The sequence below is a fragment of the Polypterus senegalus genome, chromosome 18 (genome assembly GCF_016835505.1).
Source record: "Polypterus senegalus isolate Bchr_013 chromosome 18, ASM1683550v1, whole genome shotgun sequence".
Taxonomy (NCBI): Eukaryota; Metazoa; Chordata; class Cladistia; order Polypteriformes; family Polypteridae; genus Polypterus; species Polypterus senegalus.
The window spans coordinates 34,118,876-34,137,082 of NC_053171.1; the positions used below are offsets into that span (position 1 = coordinate 34,118,876).

General features: G+C 43.0%; 1 protein-coding gene across 1 annotated transcript in view; it reads right to left on the reverse strand.

The window, feature by feature from the left end:
* Nucleotides 1–18,207, reverse strand: part of itpka (inositol-trisphosphate 3-kinase A) — a 50,137-nt gene that overhangs the window by 13,792 nt on the left and 18,138 nt on the right. Inside the window, exons 2-4 of the mRNA XM_039741473.1 lie at nt 6,999–7,095; nt 6,275–6,488; nt 2,428–2,632 (exon numbers count right to left, since the gene is read on the reverse strand). Coding sequence (XP_039597407.1) covers nt 2,428–2,632; nt 6,275–6,488; nt 6,999–7,095 — 516 coding nt within the window. The remainder of the gene's footprint in view (nt 1–2,427; nt 2,633–6,274; nt 6,489–6,998; nt 7,096–18,207) is intronic.

Consider the following 18,207-nt stretch of genomic DNA (forward strand, 5'->3'; position numbering starts at 1 on the left):
AGGCCTAGAAGAACTGCACGACACATAACTCGTGGTATTTTTCATTTGCTTGCACTATTCACACTTTTAAGTGCCACCCTGATGGCTGTGATTGTGGAGTTTGCACTTTGCCCGTATGCATGCACCCTGGTTCTCCTCCCACCTCCCACAGACATGATAGTTTAACTAGCGAAACGTGATTGGCCAGGTATGAGTGCAGTAGTACTGGCAGTATGTCACATGTTTAGAGTGCAGTGTGTGGGTAAGTGTGTGCCCAAGGTTCCTTCCTGTCTTATGCCCAGTGCCGCTTGGATCAGCACAATCATACAGGTCTACAATGAACAGGTTTATTCAGGGGATAAATGGACTTTGCACACTCTTCATGAACCTGGGTATACCTTCTGTACTCCTAACTTGTATTATTTTGTTTGGAGTGCCATCTTTTGCATTTAACTGGCATAATTATCTTATGACGTTGAACAGCTCTGCGGCCTGACACAATATTACAGGGGGGTCTGGAGCTTAGGCAACAGGAGTGAATATCACCAGTTTCAGGCCAAGAGCCTGGTATCAGTGCACACATGATGAAGATGGGGGCGCTGTTCTTCACTTTACGTGCAGTATTGCCTAAAAGGACATGTTTTTCTACACATTATATCAGTACAGAACGCCCTTCTTCACTTGTACACTCTTAATCCAACTCAACTTCTACTAAATGATGATTTAAATACTTGCAGCTGAATTCATGACAATGCTGCACACTCTGTACTGAACCAAACTACACTTCTTCATTTTTTTGCATGATCTATATGAATCTGCTTTACAATGTGTCATGATTAGCCGTGTTATGCAGCCCACGTATTGTCAGTCTCTCTCTGCAGCACAGTACAGTCATGTTCAAGTGTGACACCAACACTACACGTGACTGAGAACAGAGTAGTAGGAAACTCACTGGAGCTGCAAGCAAGAGAGAAATGCTGTAATGTAAGAGGCACATGTGTGTCAGCGAGTGTGTATGTGTACATATTCAAAGTGATCTGCAAATCAGTGTCTAGGTGCGGCTAAAGATTTCAGGACACGGTCTTGGTCAGTCGGTGGTTTGCTGCAGCAACCTCCTTGTCTGCGTTCCTGTGCCAGAAGCCAACATAGGCGCTCAAAGAAACAAACGTTCACTGCGATCACGTGCCCACCCTCACAGCAGTGACATGTCTTAACGTGGCGGCCTCGTGTCACACCTTTACCACTCGTCTGCTTTCTGATAACCAGACTGTTACTTGAATATTACTCCTTACCAACCAGTGTGACTGAATTTCCCACCCGACCACTTCAAGTGAGGACAACTAAAAATGACTGAGCAGGTGAGCCACACACGTCATCTGACTGAGCACAGAGTTCGTCTGGTGACAGCTTGGTGTCACAGCGTGACACAACTCTGCACTACCAGGCAACAGGTTGCTTCGGGCTCGTCACCGTTTGCATCCCAGAAGATGAGCTAAATGGTTTTACATAAGAAAGTTCCGGCCATGCGCGTACTGATGGCAGTGGCACATTGCAGCTGAGGAGGAAGACAAAAGCAATCGACTTGTAAACACTGAGACTATGAAAGGAAAAATCAGAGCCCGTCATGCCAGGCATACACTCTGAGATTTTGGCACGATGTTAAGCCCAATTTGCAGTCGCCCGACTGACTTTTTAGTCTGTCTGAATTTTAGCTTCATCAGCCGTCGCTTCACGTGCAGTATGAGAGTGTTTGCAATACCAATTGCATCTTACAACTGGAAGAATTTCTGTCAGCTGTCTTATAGTGTGAGCATCTCACAACTTGAATTTCTGCCTTCAAATTGGCTGACTGGCACTGCATGGCAGTATGTTGTAGTAAAGTGTCATTTTTACCTTTTTGATTTAAAACTATCATACACCAACACACACACACACACCAGTAAATGGCCAATGACAAGACATTGCCTGGATGACCTGAATGAAACATACAACAGAAGTGAATCACATCATTAACCTCCCTCGATACTCTCTGGAATACAGACAGACCATATTGTTCAGGCCTTCCCTTCTCCAGTGATGCCCTTTTTCCTTTCTTTGTAGTTTCAGATCTCAGTGCAGGAATTTACATTGGTGGACATTCTGTGAAGCCGGTGGCCATATTATTTTTTTGAACTGGTAAAGTTTTATTGCAAAATGTCAATGGATACAAGTGTCTGTCGGAGCCACGTACACATCTCATCTGAAAAGTTAATCAGACCGAACATGCTTATACAGTTTGGGCACATATATGACTGGCGACTCTATCGTGCAGTGTGAGTAGTCACTTGACCACAGTTTCTAAAAATCGCACAGTGTACGTCTGGCTTTAGGCACCGCAAATATGACCAGCATGACAGCAGCTTTCCTTATTAAAACCGAGCTTGTAGATACGGCAGAATCTGTACACACCTTGATGCCCTCTATTCGGAAACCAAGCGTGTTGGTGGAACTCTGCGTCTCCCTCCACTGCATGTACCGAGGTTTAGTGACAGCCTGTTGGGTGTGCTCCTCATCGGTGGGGGCATTGGGGTCCACTTCCATCATCTTCTTGTACATGTCCTTGCGCAGCTTGGGACGCTCGCGGGCTCTCACCAGCTCCTCTTCCAAGTATGTCCTGCCAAGAGACAGTGGCATTATCAGTTACACCGGCACAGGTCACTTTCAGCTCTTTTATGCTGTATTAGGATGAGGAGAATGCGCCATTTCTAATACTGTGTGGTATAAATATGGCCATGGCCATCTTGTGCATTCGTCACATGTGTCAGAAGCACATACAAGTTTGTCACTTGATACTAACTGGAAAAGCAACGCTACGCTGAGAAGGCCTAGTGACGGTCAGCCTTTAAAGCCCCAGACATTCCCACCTTTTCCTCACATAGTAAGGTTAGCTTTAACTTAATGTTTTTGAACCCACTTAATCCAACTCAGGATTCCTAAATTACAACCCCAGAAGACTATCTGTGAGCCATGGCCTGACCTGCCTATGCCACCATCCTCTGCTGCTTCTACTTCACTCTCATGCTCTTATTGTTCACTTCTGGCTCAATTGTCTTTTCTTTTTATTAATTCTTTTGTTCTTTTTTAAATATTATTTTGTAAATTCTGCTCTTACATGTTTGTCTTTTCTTTATATTGTATTATTTCTCAATGCAATTTGTTTGGTTTATTACTTTTCTTATTACATTATGCTAATAGTGTACAGTATTTCCTAGTTCCTTGTCCTCCCATTGAACCCAAGGAGATGTGGCCCCTGAAGGACCAACCCTTGGCCTTTGTAGTTGGAGGAGAGATTTTAGTTCCTCACTTAGACTTTAGTTTCACTACTGTTGTCCAGCTCTCGTTCTTATATTAGACATTTTAAACTCAGACTTTTGTATTTGTAATTGCATTTTTCTCTGTTTTGTTTTTGGTTTATGGACTTTTTGGGATTTCATTCTGGTTTGTGGATGCAGCTTTGTAAATCTTTTCACTTGCCTCTTTTACACAAATCTTTTTAAATTCCTTTTGTTCTTGTTTTCAAATTACTCTTAAATAAATAATTATAAATGAACATTGTTTTTGATGTTTTGGCCCAGAGGTGTTATATGGTTTCCCTTCTCTTCTTTCTAGTGAATTTAAGCCTTGGTTCTTCATGGCCTCTGGAGGCCTCAAAGCTCGCTTTTCTGTTTTGTCAACCAGGCTGTTTTGGACGTGTGAGGTCTACACTTTTTATTTAGACCAGTATGGTCTGATTCATGTTTTGAGGCCCACCGCCATTTTGAGTTTTTGCAACCTGGATAAGCTGAGACTCTGCTGAGCTCAAGTAACGTGTCTATATTATGACCATGAAAGACTTTCAGCTTGCTTTACACTCTTCCTTTGGCAATAATGGCAGTGTCCTAGTGCCCCTTTAATCCATTAATATTAGATCTCACCAGACCCTAACCCTTTCTAAGCCTTTCTTGTGTTTCTTTTCACAAGATAGAATTGTTATGTGCTTGCCTATGACTGTTGTAGGTTTGGTGGTGTCAGCATGATTTGGAACATCACTCCTTAACTTCTTAAGATAACATGCCTCCCTTGTTTTGAATTATGGACTCTATTAAGGCCAGTTGCTTGCTTTAGATGACCTGTTAGGGTGACATACCTGAACCAAACTGTATAAGCTAAACATCACTTTCACAATAGGTGTTCACTGCTATTCAATTATTTATGATGGCATACGCATCATACTGTGGTACAGGAGTGTAGTGGTTAGTTCTATAGCCTCAGGTGCACTCTCCATGTGAGCTAATGTGCTCTGTGTGTATGTCATAAGAGAGTTTGTGAGTTTAATTAAGACGTTGTGTCATGCGATGCATACTTGACTATGTCATGTGTTCCTGTCAGGTGTAATTTGATTTTGTGCGTGCATCTGTGAGATAAGCAGAGCACGCTGAACAGCAGTACGCCACTGTATGTGTGTGTGTGTGTGACGTTAAATTTCTGTACTTGTGTGTTTGTTTAAGGCATCGCAAAGTATGAGTGCATATGTGTGTGTTGTTATATTCTTTGCACACTTGTTACCCTATTACTAATTTGTGTACATTTGAGAGATGGTATCTGGTGTTCTGCAGAGGAAGTGGCCCGGGGATCACAGTGTGAGCCCAGCTCTTTATGTTCAGCTCAGGAAACCTGCGGTAAGCTTGTGAAAAGTGGTACCTCTCGGAAGGGCAGGAAACAGTCTGACAGGCAGGGTCAGGAATTCACACTTCAAGACGTCCATTCTGGCACTCCCAAAATCTTCTGAATTTCTTTCCGACCCGAGGCTGTGGCTGTTGCTGCTGCTGCACTGGGCAGAGCAGGTTTGGCGGGTTTGTGGGGTTGGAGGGGTGAGAGTGAGGAGAGGTAGTGGGTAGTATTACAGGTGATAAGATCTGTTTATGTTATAGTTTGCAGGTTGTATTCTCTCCTGGTCTCTTACCTTCAACTGTGCTGTAAGAGTCTATAGACAAGGCCTCACTTTGAATTAGGACTCTCAGGTGCTGAGGTCATTCGGGCCACAGTTTTCTGAAAGGACTACATAAGACTCCCAGTTGCTACAGCATTTTGTTCAGCAGCTGTGGAGATGTACCCCCCGCTCCTAAGTAGGCCCCTCATTTAACTTGTATTGTTTTAGTCAGGTCTTTTGGTCTGCCTTTGGCTTGTCTTTTGAGTTACTATATCAGTTTCTCCTTCGAGTTTTGCAAATTTGGACTTTTGATATACAGTTATGATTTGGTTTAATTTTTGGTTTTGACCACTCATTCTGTTACTGAGATTTCATTTTTGGATACCACTTTGACTTTGTTAAATAACATTTATTTCTGTACCTTGTTTTTCTTCTGTTTTTTGTTTTAATATTTTTAATTATATTTTGTCTCTTCATTTGATTATTCTTAATTACATTTTGCTGACCTTGTTCTTTAAGTGTATGATGTTATATCTTTTTTGTTATTTGATTGAATTATTTAATTAATATTTAGTTAGTATTTTATATTTTAAATATGGGTAGGTGTTAATGGTTTTGGAGCTTTCTCAAGTAGGATACTGTAAATCTTCATTTCCTCTATATCCTCTACATCTACATCCTCACCCATATTCTTCACCTTTAGATAATGCATCAGCTTGCAGTCATGGGCGTGTGAGCTGGCATCACACACAGAATCAATGATGGTACAAGGTGACCGCCATGTGAATCAGAAACCCATCACCACACGAAAGGTTCAGGGTGAACAGCTGATGCACAAGCACAAAACTGTTCTCTGCAGAACCAAGTGAGACAGCAACAGTTGTTCAAGCAAGTGGGGGTCACACAAGAGTAATAAGAAAGTGGGCAACTCGAATACTATGACTAGATTCCATCATATAATGCATTAAGGAAGAGCCAGAAAATACCCACAAAACATCCATGGAAGCAGAACCTTTTAAACAGAGATGTGTGTAAAAGGATCACCACAAGTAGGAGCAGAAGTCCCCACTGTGAGCAAAAATGGTAGTCACTAGAAGAACAAAGAGTGAACACATAAGGTAAAATCAGAAGATATGCTTGAGCAAATATCTGAGGGAGATCCAAAAAGTGCTTGGACACAACCATAATTACTCACTGAAGCCAAGAACTGGGAAAATAAGAGCACACTCAAGCAAGGTCCCACAATCCTGTCAAACCCAGTCATGGAGAACTATTCCGATACAAATGAATGCACATATTACACCCATGTGTTAGGTACACCATCCTGCTGACCTGTCTGTTTCTCACCTCACTCCCATCTTGCAGTCCATGACACATGGCCCATCAAACTCGGCCAGCAGATCTGTCAGCCGAAGGAAGTATTCTCCATCTCTGTCTACCACCCCATGGTAATTTGGCACGTAGGAGTGCAGGATGTCGTTCATGAGCCTCTCAAAGCAAGCCTTTTCGTTTTCGCTGAACTTCTTCAGGATGGTTCCTTCCTCCCCGGCTTTGAAGCTACCTGGAGAAGAAATTAGCACAACCCTCGTGAGAGAGACAGAGCTGTTAGACAGCCAGTAAAGTTCAAGGAAATGACACTACCAGATAGGTATACCTGTTAATGGCGTGCATCTGTGTATCTTTAATAATATAATAATAATAATAATGCATTTTATTTATATATTTCTTTAGTGAAAAACCTCAAAGAATGAAGTATGAAGCTCAGACATACACTTAACTCCTACGGCATTGAACCCAGAAATGGCCTGCCATCCATGTGCCAGGTGAGTGCACGATCTACTTTATGGGGTGGGGTAATGGGTTTTTCCACAACGTTAGGAGGCCAATCTGTTAGTAAGGGCCTGGAGCATAAACATGAAATGGTGTTCTTCTATGTATTACTTTCATTTTTTATGACTTTTTTCATAAAGAAGAAAAGCCACTGATCCCTGCCCAAATTCATTTAAAGGCATTTTCATAGTATCACCCAATCACCCTTCTCTATTTACTGTTTTATTCCTCTCAGCCTTACCTTTGTGCCCTGCAAGCTGAACCCAGGCATATCGTTTCCTTGGTGGAACAACCAATGGGCAGTGAACTATCGTTTTGATCTTCCACCAGGGCCGGTTCTGAAAGCAGAAAAGAGGACAGTTTGAGCACCATTCTGTTAGGACTCCCATGGCATCTTTAGCTCTTGCCAGGTACACTGCCAACAAGGCAACATTAGGACACTCTAACCTATGAGGTAATCTGCTCCTTCATTTCTTAACATTCTTTAGTTTTCTGCAATAAAATCTTTAGCCTCAAACTTGTCTTGTGTTATCTTATATCTAAATTCAGAGCTTTGTCGTCCCAATTTTGAAGTCACCTGACATTAAAACTACACGGTGAGTATTAGTAGTGATGACCAAGTATTCACCCTGCACGCAATCATGCCTTGCCTACAGATGCTGCCTGTATAGGTTCCAGCCCCTAAACCTCAATCTGGTAAATATAGGTTTGATGATTGAGGCGGTGGTCCTTGATTTCTGAGCAGTTTGCCTGGAAAGATTAAGGCCCACACACCTCATTCTTTGTTGGAGTCGTAGCCCTGTACAGTTCTGACCAACAGTTGATTTCATTTGTCCGATTTAAGTCGTCAAGACTTATCAGTCCATTAGACCCTTGGATCCTTCAGCCCACTTGATCCTTCAGCCCACTGTATGGCTTAGGCTTAGATGCTCCATACTTTCATGTACCCCATTTGAATTCTCGTCTCTGAGCTTTAGGCCCACACTTTCCCCTGCAAGCACTATACCCTCATGTAGCTCCCCTCCTGGTTTCTTAGTCCTGTGATGTGATGTTTTGACTTATGAACACCCAAACCAAATCCCCCATGAAATGTTATATTTAGGCCCTTGGGAGTTAGTACTATGAACTAGTTGTTCCATGTTAGCCATAATGGATGCAATGAGAAGTGAAGCAAAATGACACCTTCTATTATTACAATGCACAAGCTTTTGAGACAGCTGAGGGCCCTTCTTCAGGCAACAAATCAGGACCTAAATGCTTTCTGTTTCAGGAACATCCCTTCAGATGCTTTGCTTTGCCAGACAGACAGACAGACAGACAGACAGACAGACAGACAGACAGACAGACAGATAGATAGACAGATAGATAGATGTTAGGTGCATTGGTGATTCTAAATTGTTGTGTGTGTGTGTGTGTGTGTGTGTGTGTGTGTGTGTGTGTGTGTGTGCCCTGCGGTGGGCTGGCCCCCTGCCCGGGGGTTTGTTTCCTGCTTAGCGCCCTGTGCTGGCTAGGATTGGCTCCAGCAGACCCCCGTAACTGTGTAGTTAGGATATAGTGGGATGGATAATGGATAGATAGATAGATAGATAGATAGATATGAAAGGCACTATATGATAGATATGATAGATAGATAGATAGATAGATAGATAGATAGATAGATAGATAGATAGATAGATAGATAGATATACTTTATTTGTCCCCAGTAGGAAATTTGGCTTTTTACAAAAGTGCTTTACATAAATAAATACATAGATAAGTAAGTAAGTAAATACATAAATAAATATACACACATACTTTGGTCTTAACACATACTGGAATTACTATAAAGCAAGAAAATTAAAAAGAAAGATAAGTTCTGATTTAGATGTCATAGTCCCAGTGAGGCATTATGCAGGCGTGCTGCTGTTTTTATAAGGTTTAGTCCGCCAGATGTTTTGCCATAAGGTAATCAATACCCATGCAGTTTGGGTGGATGTTGATGGTGGCACAGTTGAAATCAATCTGACCGATAATTGAGCTTTACTTATGACGCTGCTGTCAGACTGCACAACCTGCACTTCTTTATTATCTGCTCCTTGAGTTATGGCACTTCCCCAGCAAGAAAGGGTTATTTTGTTTACATTTTCACATGATGAGCATGGTGGGCGAGCTTCCCTTTACAAGACAAACTTGAGAAGGCTTGCCAGTGAAAAAGCGTTGGAGGAAGTGGTTGCAAGTGTCTGTACAGGCTACTTGTGGGTTAGGTTCTCCAGCCAATGTGGGCAACAGCAAGGGCAATCCGGAAGAAAACGCAACACTCTCAAGTCTGTTTAACTGAATTCAGGGTTGCCAGGCAGTACTAAGGCACAAGGTGCCAAACAGCCCTTGAGAGAGCACCAGTTAATCATCGGGCCCGCTCACAAGCAAACCACCACTTGTGCAAGGACCAATTTAGAATCACCAAGTAGCCTGACCTTGACGTCTTAGGAATACTTGATGACAACCAAGGGGATACTCCACAGAGACATAGGGAGAACATGCAATGTCCACACAGACAACCACTAGATTCTGGATTTGAACCCGAGACGCTGCCAAATGTATATTACCGGTACTTATTGACTACAGAAGCTCTTTAGGAGAAGGTAGGTCCAGTACACCTGGGAACTAGCATGTTTAGAGTTTAAATATTTTTATTACAAAAGCCTACAGCTTCTAACTAAAAGTGAATGTTTTAGCCTCTGCCTGCATGCTAGTAATATGGTGGGTGAAACGGCTTACTTTTAGAGTGTTTATTCGTATAGTCTGAGGAGCACTAAAGTACATATATTACCAATAAAAACATGTTTATTGCTTCAGGAGTGAGGCTGATAAACATTGACATCCTGAACACTACTGTTCATTAGTTACCTGAAACAAATAAAACACACAAGCAGTACAAGATTAGCAGGTAAGCGAAAATCTGTCAGTCACCACTAGTAGTGAACAAGTGGTGTGGAAACGGACATGGAGCACATCAGGTAAGTGGGTTTGTCTTTCTTAATAAATACATGAATATATTCTTGCCAGAGTGTTGGTCGGACGTGCAAGTATGAATTTTGCTGTACCTGTACACATGACGGTACTACTACTACTACTACTACTGGTGGTGGTACTGCTACGCTTAATACACTTATTTTAATAAAATTTCTTCCCACAAATGTTCACCTTAGACCATTAATATTGGCTAAAATAGGCATCCCCCATCGGGACCCACCTCGCCCAGGTATGCAGGAAGTCCTTATGGCATGATAAGAGAGCTACACAGAAGCTTGAGATCCATCCTCCTTTCTTATTTGCCCACATTTTGCATGTTTGAGCTGGAGGAGGCTGGCAAGCTGAGGCAGGAGCCAGTTCAGTGCAGGGAACACTGAAGTACCCACACACACTTGGCCAATCAACCTGATGTCATATCTTTTGGAGGCTGTGGAAAGAAGCCAGAGAAACATGATCTTGAGGGAGAACATGCAGACTCCAAACAGGAGATATCCCAGAAGGGAATCAAACCTGAATCCAAATACAGTGAGCGCCATCTCTCTACAATCAGTTGTCTCCATGTTAGTGAAGTGGCTTTCCAAGACAAATGTTATCAAACTTCACTGAGTTTGGTCTTTGCAGTTGGCGCTCAGTGACGCCCTTTCAGAAAGTTCACTTACACTCTCAAAATTAGGTAAGAAAGAGGAAGCTAGAATTTTGAGGAGGAACTGCTAAAATGCTGCAGTGGCCCAAAGCCCTGAAAATACCTTCAGAGTCAGTGTAGCTTGACTTTTAAAAAGGTCACCAAACACAGAAGGGCGGCAAGTGTGCAGATCTTTGTGAGATGTCTGTGTGTGCCAGCCCAGGACTCACATGAGACAAAGAGAGAACTACTGTGCACGTGAGCAGCTATAAGAGCCTGATGATTTGCAACCTGCTAATGGAGAACTTCATTTAGATAAAAGGCAGATTTTGTTTAATCCTTTATTCACCATATACAATTTCTTGTATTAGGAAATTGTCATTTTTCGCGTACCCCAACTTGCTCTGCAGAGACGTAAGGAGTACAAAACAAGGAGTTTTGGATTCAGAGCACAGATTCAGCTATTTGCACAGCACCCCTGGAGCAATTGCAGGTTATGGGCCTTGTTCAAGGGGCCAATAGAGTAGCATTCCTTCTGTCACGGCCAGGATTCAAACTGGCAACCTTTGAGTTACCAGCCCAGATCCATAAACCAGAGACCAACAGCTCCACCCAGTGGCAGATATGATTCAAATCTCATGGAGGGCAACTAGAGGGATGGAGTGTGAGTGTACCTCTGAGATAATCCTCACCAGTAACAGTCAAGAACATAGTGAAACAACATACTGAGCAACTCAGGTTTTTAAAATGTTACTAGACCCATCATCACTGACAGAATGGTTCAAGACACGGGGCTCAAAAGACTGAGCCCCAGTTTGGCCATAGGTACGAACAGTCCAATCATTCGTACCAAAGACTGAACAACTCCCCAGGATTCTTGAAATGCTGGGGTCTCACAGATTTTTTGACACATATCGTTTATCTCTTCTGAAGTTGTAAATTTCAGAACCCCACACTTCATGGCCAAATGTTTACCCAGACTGCAAACTCTCCAGCTTGGAATTCCTTTTGCTGGTGAACACCCAGTTAATTTAAACATAAAGCAGCACCTTTATTCCTCTGAGCTAAAAACAAACAAAGATTACACCAAGGTCCCTCCTTAGAAAGAGCACAATGGATTCCTCTGAACAGCATTCTTCAGACAATAACAGCATTCCTAGAAATCATTCACACATTCAGGCACCTGCCACGCTGGCAGAAGGATAAGCATCTGTCCGCCTCGATGACTCTAATGCACCTTAGAGCCCAGCCTTTGTCCACTAAGACGTGTTGGACCTTAAATCCTCTTGTATATCCTGTCTGACTTCATCATGTTTTGCAATGACATTTAGCTCTTGAAATGCTCCTGCTGTTAAACTCCACTTTGTCGTATTTGTCCTTGGATGTCTGGTTTTCTCAGATACAGTTGACTAGCACCCAGAACAGGTGGAGAGTCTCCTATTGAGCATACTTAAGCTCACACCCACACTCACTCACGATCAACATGGTGTTTTACAGCAACAGAATTTAATTTTTCAGAATCCACGACTTTGTCAGATCATTTTCTGCCTCAGATCTCATATTTTTCACCATATTCTGTTCATGTCAGACCCACTCTGTGTCTTCCTTGTCACACCCCAATATAAGGGTCTTTATCACCCTCTGTTGTGTTCTGACTCAGTCTAGAAGGTAGCCCACCACATCCTCCTATAATGTGATGTTGCATAGTTTTTTGTCACTGACCCTGCCAGGTCCACATGCTTTCCATACATAAGGCTTATCACCCTGTCAGAGTCAACTAAAAAGCATCCAGTTCTGCTTTGTCTGATCCTTTCACTTAGTGTCACTTCATATTATCTTCATTGTGTCCAACTTCAACAGGTCCCACAGTTCAACCACAGCAGCCCACCTGAGGTCTGATCCTGGCCTGTAAAATTGCTTCATCTGCCTTAACCACACAGAGGCTTCTTTTCTAGTTTTATCTTCTCCTCGTTTGGTTCTTCTACAGACTCGCTTATTTTGGCAAACAGCATATTTTCTACGGCACAAGTGCCCTGCAGTGTGTATTCCATTCAATCTTATTCTTGATGTTTTGAAGAATGATCTCTTGCCATGTACTCCAGTTTTACTCCCTTGGTTCTAAAGATGTGCATGTTAGATTACCTGGTGACTCTGGACTTTCCCCATATGAGTGTGACCAAGTGAGTGTATGTGTGTGAACGACGCGCTGGTATCCTGTCCAAGGTGGTCTTTGTCTATTTACTTCATTTAATACGGTATTAACCTTCCAGGGAGCTCTGTTCCACCCCAAGACCCTAAACTGGATTACGCAGGTTTGTCAATGTTGTGTCATATCCCAGCATTTTGCAGTGGCACCTAATTGATAGATAGATAGATAGATAGATAGATAGATAGATAGATAGATAGATATAGATAGATAGATAGATAGATACTTTATTAATCCCAAGGGGAAATTCACATAATTCAGCAGCAGTATACTGATACAAAGAAACAATATTAAATTAAATAGTAATAAAATATAATTGCAGTTGTTGTACAGAATTACCTCCTTGCCATAATTCAACATCAGATTTTCTCTCCGTTTTCTTGATTACCTGCACAATGTCTGGCCCCATTGTCCCATAACTCCTTCTTTGCGTGATGCTGTCAAATCTCATTACTCAACAGCACTTCCTCTATTATCCAAGTTTCCACTTTATACACCATTTTTCTTGCAGACACACTTTCAAGCCTTGTCTCCCACATAGTTGGCCTCTGGTCATGCCTCCCTGTCTTGGTTTAATGGAAACACCAATTATCTGGCTGTCATTCGAACCCATTTTGCTGGTGTTTTTAAACAGACTGCTAACTGCTACTCCTTTAGTCTCACTGTCATTTCTACCTCTGTTCTACACTATTTGACCAAACATCATGCAAAGACCTTGTTAATATTTTGATAATCTGAACTGTGTATTTGAATTGTGTACCTGCCTATTTTTACAAAATGATTTGTTCACCTTTACCCATTCTAGCTTTGTCTCATTCTCCTCCTCGTACCCTCTTACCATATCTTAAATGCTAACAAACAACCCACTCAAAGTGCTATGCCCATGGGAAGTGGTGCTGTTTTGTTCATCAACATGGTGGTGAGTGTCACTACCACTTGCAGTTCAGAACAGATAATCCATTGGAAGTTAGGCATATTTGGATCCAGCCAGTACTTGGATGGGTGACCATCTAGGAAAGGCTTGGGTTGCTGCTGGAAGAGGTGTTGGTGAGGCCAGCAGTGGGCACTTACCCTGTGGTCTGTGTGCAGATCATAATGTCCCAGCGCAGTGATAGTGACACTGTGGTAAAATATGGTGCCATCCTTTGCATGAGACGTAAAGGTGAGGTCTTGACTCTCTGGGGTCATAACAGATCCCTGGGCATCTTTCAAAAAAGTGTTGGGAGTTTCCTGATGTCCTGGCTAAACTACTCACAATGGCCTTGTCCATTCTGCCCCCCCTTCCCCAAATCATCCCCATTTCTGACAAGATAACTATCTCTTACCCATTCACCAGTTAATAGCTAAAGTGTGGAAGTGTGGTGAGTGCACTGGCGCAAGAATGGATGCTGCAGTTTGGCGGTGGCAGAAATGTCTCTCCTCTTTGACTAGGCCAGAAAAGTGCTAAATACTGTAAATGCAATTAACTGAAGCCTTAATTCATTAATCCCATCCTGTAATGTTTCCCCCTCCCACCGTCAGGTCTGATCCACCGTTTTTGCTACTCGATAATTTCCATACGATGGTGTGAGACATCATTTCTTTGTTTCCTGAAAATTCCCGTAATTGTTCAGCATTTGACCCTGGCAGATCCCCATTACATAACCCCATTTTGTGAGCTAGTTGCTCTATTCTGTAGGCTGCCACTTCCATACCCAGTTTTTGTATTTCATCCAAGGAGTCGGACTTGCCATGCACTATTTCCTGCTAGTGTTGATGCTTTTAGCTATCCATTTTTTATACTTGTACCTCCATGAAGTTGACATGCTTCATTTTGTAACATTACTGCCCTCTGTGTCTGATTTTACCAAATCAACATTTCTGATTCTGCCAGATGGTACTGGTCGAGTGTGTTACCTAACTGGTGTCTGAGTTTGCTATTTTTTCATAATATTCTTGCTATTATTTCACTTAAGATCAGAAGTACATGTAGTCCTGCAGGAGTGTTAGGCCACTCTCCATGACAGGGTACAGAATGGGTGGTTTGGGAATATAAGTAGTGTGCTCAAGGTGGGGCCTCCCATGGGGTGTACCTGGACACACTTGAAGGACTGTCCCCTGGTTAGCCTGGGATTCATAGAGAATTCCTCCTGTAGACCCTGGAGAAAGTCATTGGAGGTTAGGGTGGCCTGGTCTGTTCAGCTTGGCTTGTTGTCACCATCACCCTACCAGTGCAGCTGAATGGAAGGTGAATATGTCACCGTTCTACTTCACGGAGTGATCATTTTAATGATCCTGTTAAATGTGAAAGTGTTCAGATTTACCACAATGAACAGCCATAGTGAGATTTCACTGCATCTCTCTCAAGGCTGCAAAACGTGCCCTTCAGTCAACCAGAACAACCCTTCCAGGATGAATGATTACACGTAAGTTTGCAACCGTCAAATCCTGGAAACTGCTGAATTATAAGCAAAGGATACAACAACTCACAGACAGGGTGGTCACCCAGGGAACTCCCTCACTCTCTGAGGTTCAAGTGGAAAAGCAAACAGCCGTATTGCTGCATTTAAGAGCTTTACAATCTAGGTGGAGTGTTTGCTCAACGTGGGAGTCATTACGTAACTCTGTGTAGGGCAGGGGGGAAGGCGCTAGCACACTCGTGGACGTCAGTTAACCCCATTGACTCGGTGGCATTCCCTTCTGATTTGCTGTGCCTGGTTTTAGCATAAAAGCACTGGGTTGCTCTGGAGACAGACTTGAGCGCCTTTTTTTACAAGGATAAAGGCTAAGACATAATAAATTACAGGAAAGATGTAAAATAGCCTCACTTGACATTGTGTAACATGCGAATATTCCCAAGCTAGCTAAATCAGCGATGCACAGGATGATGGGTAATGATCATTTCTGAGCACACGTGGCTCACATGGATACTCATAAATCACAGTGAAAAGCCCACACGGTGAAGGTAAGGGTGGTCTCTGTTCCTGTGTCTCCCTGCCAGCACTCTTAACCCTTCCCTGATGCTTTCGCCCCATTTGTGATGTCTCTCAAATACATTCGATATACCCAGCAGGGTTGAAGAGAGCCCGATCAGCCATCTTGGACCCAGCGTAATCAACATGTGAATATTACCTGTCACAATGGTGTGCCACACCTGATAAACTGGGACAACTGTGAGTTTCTTCTGAACGTTTTCACTTCACAGCACAGCATCCCACATCAGCTGTCATCAGCTTTATTACATACAGTGGTCCTCAGCCCCTGACTGCTTGAGTTCCATAGCCAAATTAAATGTCCCCGGCCCTGCTTCACCCGTGTACAGCCTGGCTGACAAGTCACCCGACGCTAAATCTCCTGGCAACAGGGTGTAGCTTACAAGAGATTTACCGGAGGCTCTGGTGACAAGGGAGGCCAGTCTGGTATTTCAAGATTTGTCAGAGCTGACAGGACTGTTGGCCCACACCACGGTGAGCACTGAGGCAAGCTGCCAAACTTGTTAACCTGCTATGAACTCAAAAGCCAAGAGCAGTGGGCTCAGGCTTTTGAGAATCGCACATGATGAGCTAACCTAACCTGTGCTTAACACTTCATTCTGCCTTCTTTTTCCCAAACTGAGGCTTTCTGCAGCATTGCACTGTGTGGCCTATGGGAGACTCTGCCATAGTGACATACGGGCAGATTTATATGATTTGATGTTTAAATTTAAAAGACCCCCTGCAGTGGCTGCTGATTAACACACTCCATCATATCTGGGCTACAACCGACTGTATATGACAAGGCGGTGCAGCAGCTAGAGCAGTGGACTATCTGTGTGAAGTTTGCATGTTCTCCCCTTGTCTACATGTGTTTTTTTTTAGCAGATTAAGGTAAGCGAGTGCTGACCTGTGACCGGCTGCCATCCCCCCTTTACTGTGCTACACCTGATGCTGACTGGATAGGTTCAGCTTTCTAGGATCCTCAGTCAGAATAAGAAGGTTCGGTGTAGGATGGATAGCTAGCTATAACGAATCTACTGCCTGTAGAAAGAGTGGCAAAGCGTGAAGGGCAGAGCCTGTTGGCTGGAGTTCTGTCGTGTGTTTGGGTTTGACTTGAATGGATGCCACTGAAAGGAGAGAGCATGCACTTATTCCAAGACTGCTGCCAGGTGAAGCCCAGCCTTAACCTGGGCTCAAAGCCAACAAGGCCTCTCTTTATTACCTGAAAAGGCCCTGGACTCCATGTGGACTGGCCTAGTGCCTGTCAGCTGTAATTCCCAGTAGTCAACAAGTGGCAGAACAGGGTCCAGCCTGCCAAGAAGAAGCAAGCAGCTCTGCCAAAAGAGGCCATCCTGTTCCAAGGTAAGCCCCTGTTGCTAAGGCAGCACTTTCTACTGATAAATGCACTTTCAGAGCAAGGATTTGTGAAATCGCTTTGAGCCATTAATCACTGTTTAAACATCCGCCTTTACAGCTGAATACACTGGAGCTCAGGCCTGAACTCCGTCGACTAAAGGTAACACCAAGTTGGGGCCTACAAATCAGCACCGTCAACATCCTCAGCAGAATGTAAATTGTATTGTGTATATCACATTGGACATTTCTTGATTGTTCTATAGGCTATAGGCATGTTTTTAACTTGTTTAATTTTAATGTACTGCAGCATTATTTGTAAACATCCTTGTGACAATACTGGCTGTGCAAGGACCTATACTGAGTAAAGGTGATGCATAAAACAAAGTTCACCCTTAGAAACTAAAAATCAGCAAACCAGTTAATTGAGAACTGAGCTCTTAGCACGAAGTTCAGCAAACGTAAGGTGCAAAAGAAAAGAATATACTGTACACCGTGCGGCATGCACCCTGGAGACTGAGTTTCAGTAAACACCATAAATGTAACAGAGCGCCCATGACTGGAGGAAACCAAGAGTTACAAGGAATATATTGTAGTCTAGAACCGAGCCAGGCTGAAAATCAACTATCATTGTGGACTTGAAATGAACAAACTAGAACTCTGGAACAAGGACTGACATTTACAATAGTAAACAAAGCCGTGTTTGTGAACTCACTCACTTAAGCCAACTTTAAGCGTCAATTGCTAACCCAGCAGTACTGGGGGCTAAACATCAGCAGTTCACGTGGCATTTTAAAATACAGAGCAAGTACGCAGGGAGAGTCTGTGGAGGTCTCAAGAATAATTCTGGATGCTTCAAAGTTTGCTTTCTTATGGAAGTTAAGTCTGGGATTGACAAAGCATCACCCATGAAGAACACCCTAAAATGAACCTTGGAGAGTTGCAGAAAGAACAATTTCTCCAGGAACGGCGCAACCTCTGGTGAGTTGACCCTGAAGATGGATAAAAGGGAGGCAGGGCAAATGTCCTTCATGGAAGTGAATGTGACACTGAAGTAGCAGCTCCACTTTAACATTCAGCATCATTTGCACCAGGGTCTGCTCTTCTTGTTAGTATTTAGATAAAATTAAGGGAGCAAACTGAACAAAAAAAGAGTGAATTCAAAAGAACACACAATATGAAAGTTAAGCATTTAAAGCTTTAGCAAAAAATACACACTTCAGAAAGTCTTTATCACAGTTCCAGTTAACAGATTTGACATTATTTTGACTCCACTGACAAAATGATCCTCAGTGTTAAAAGT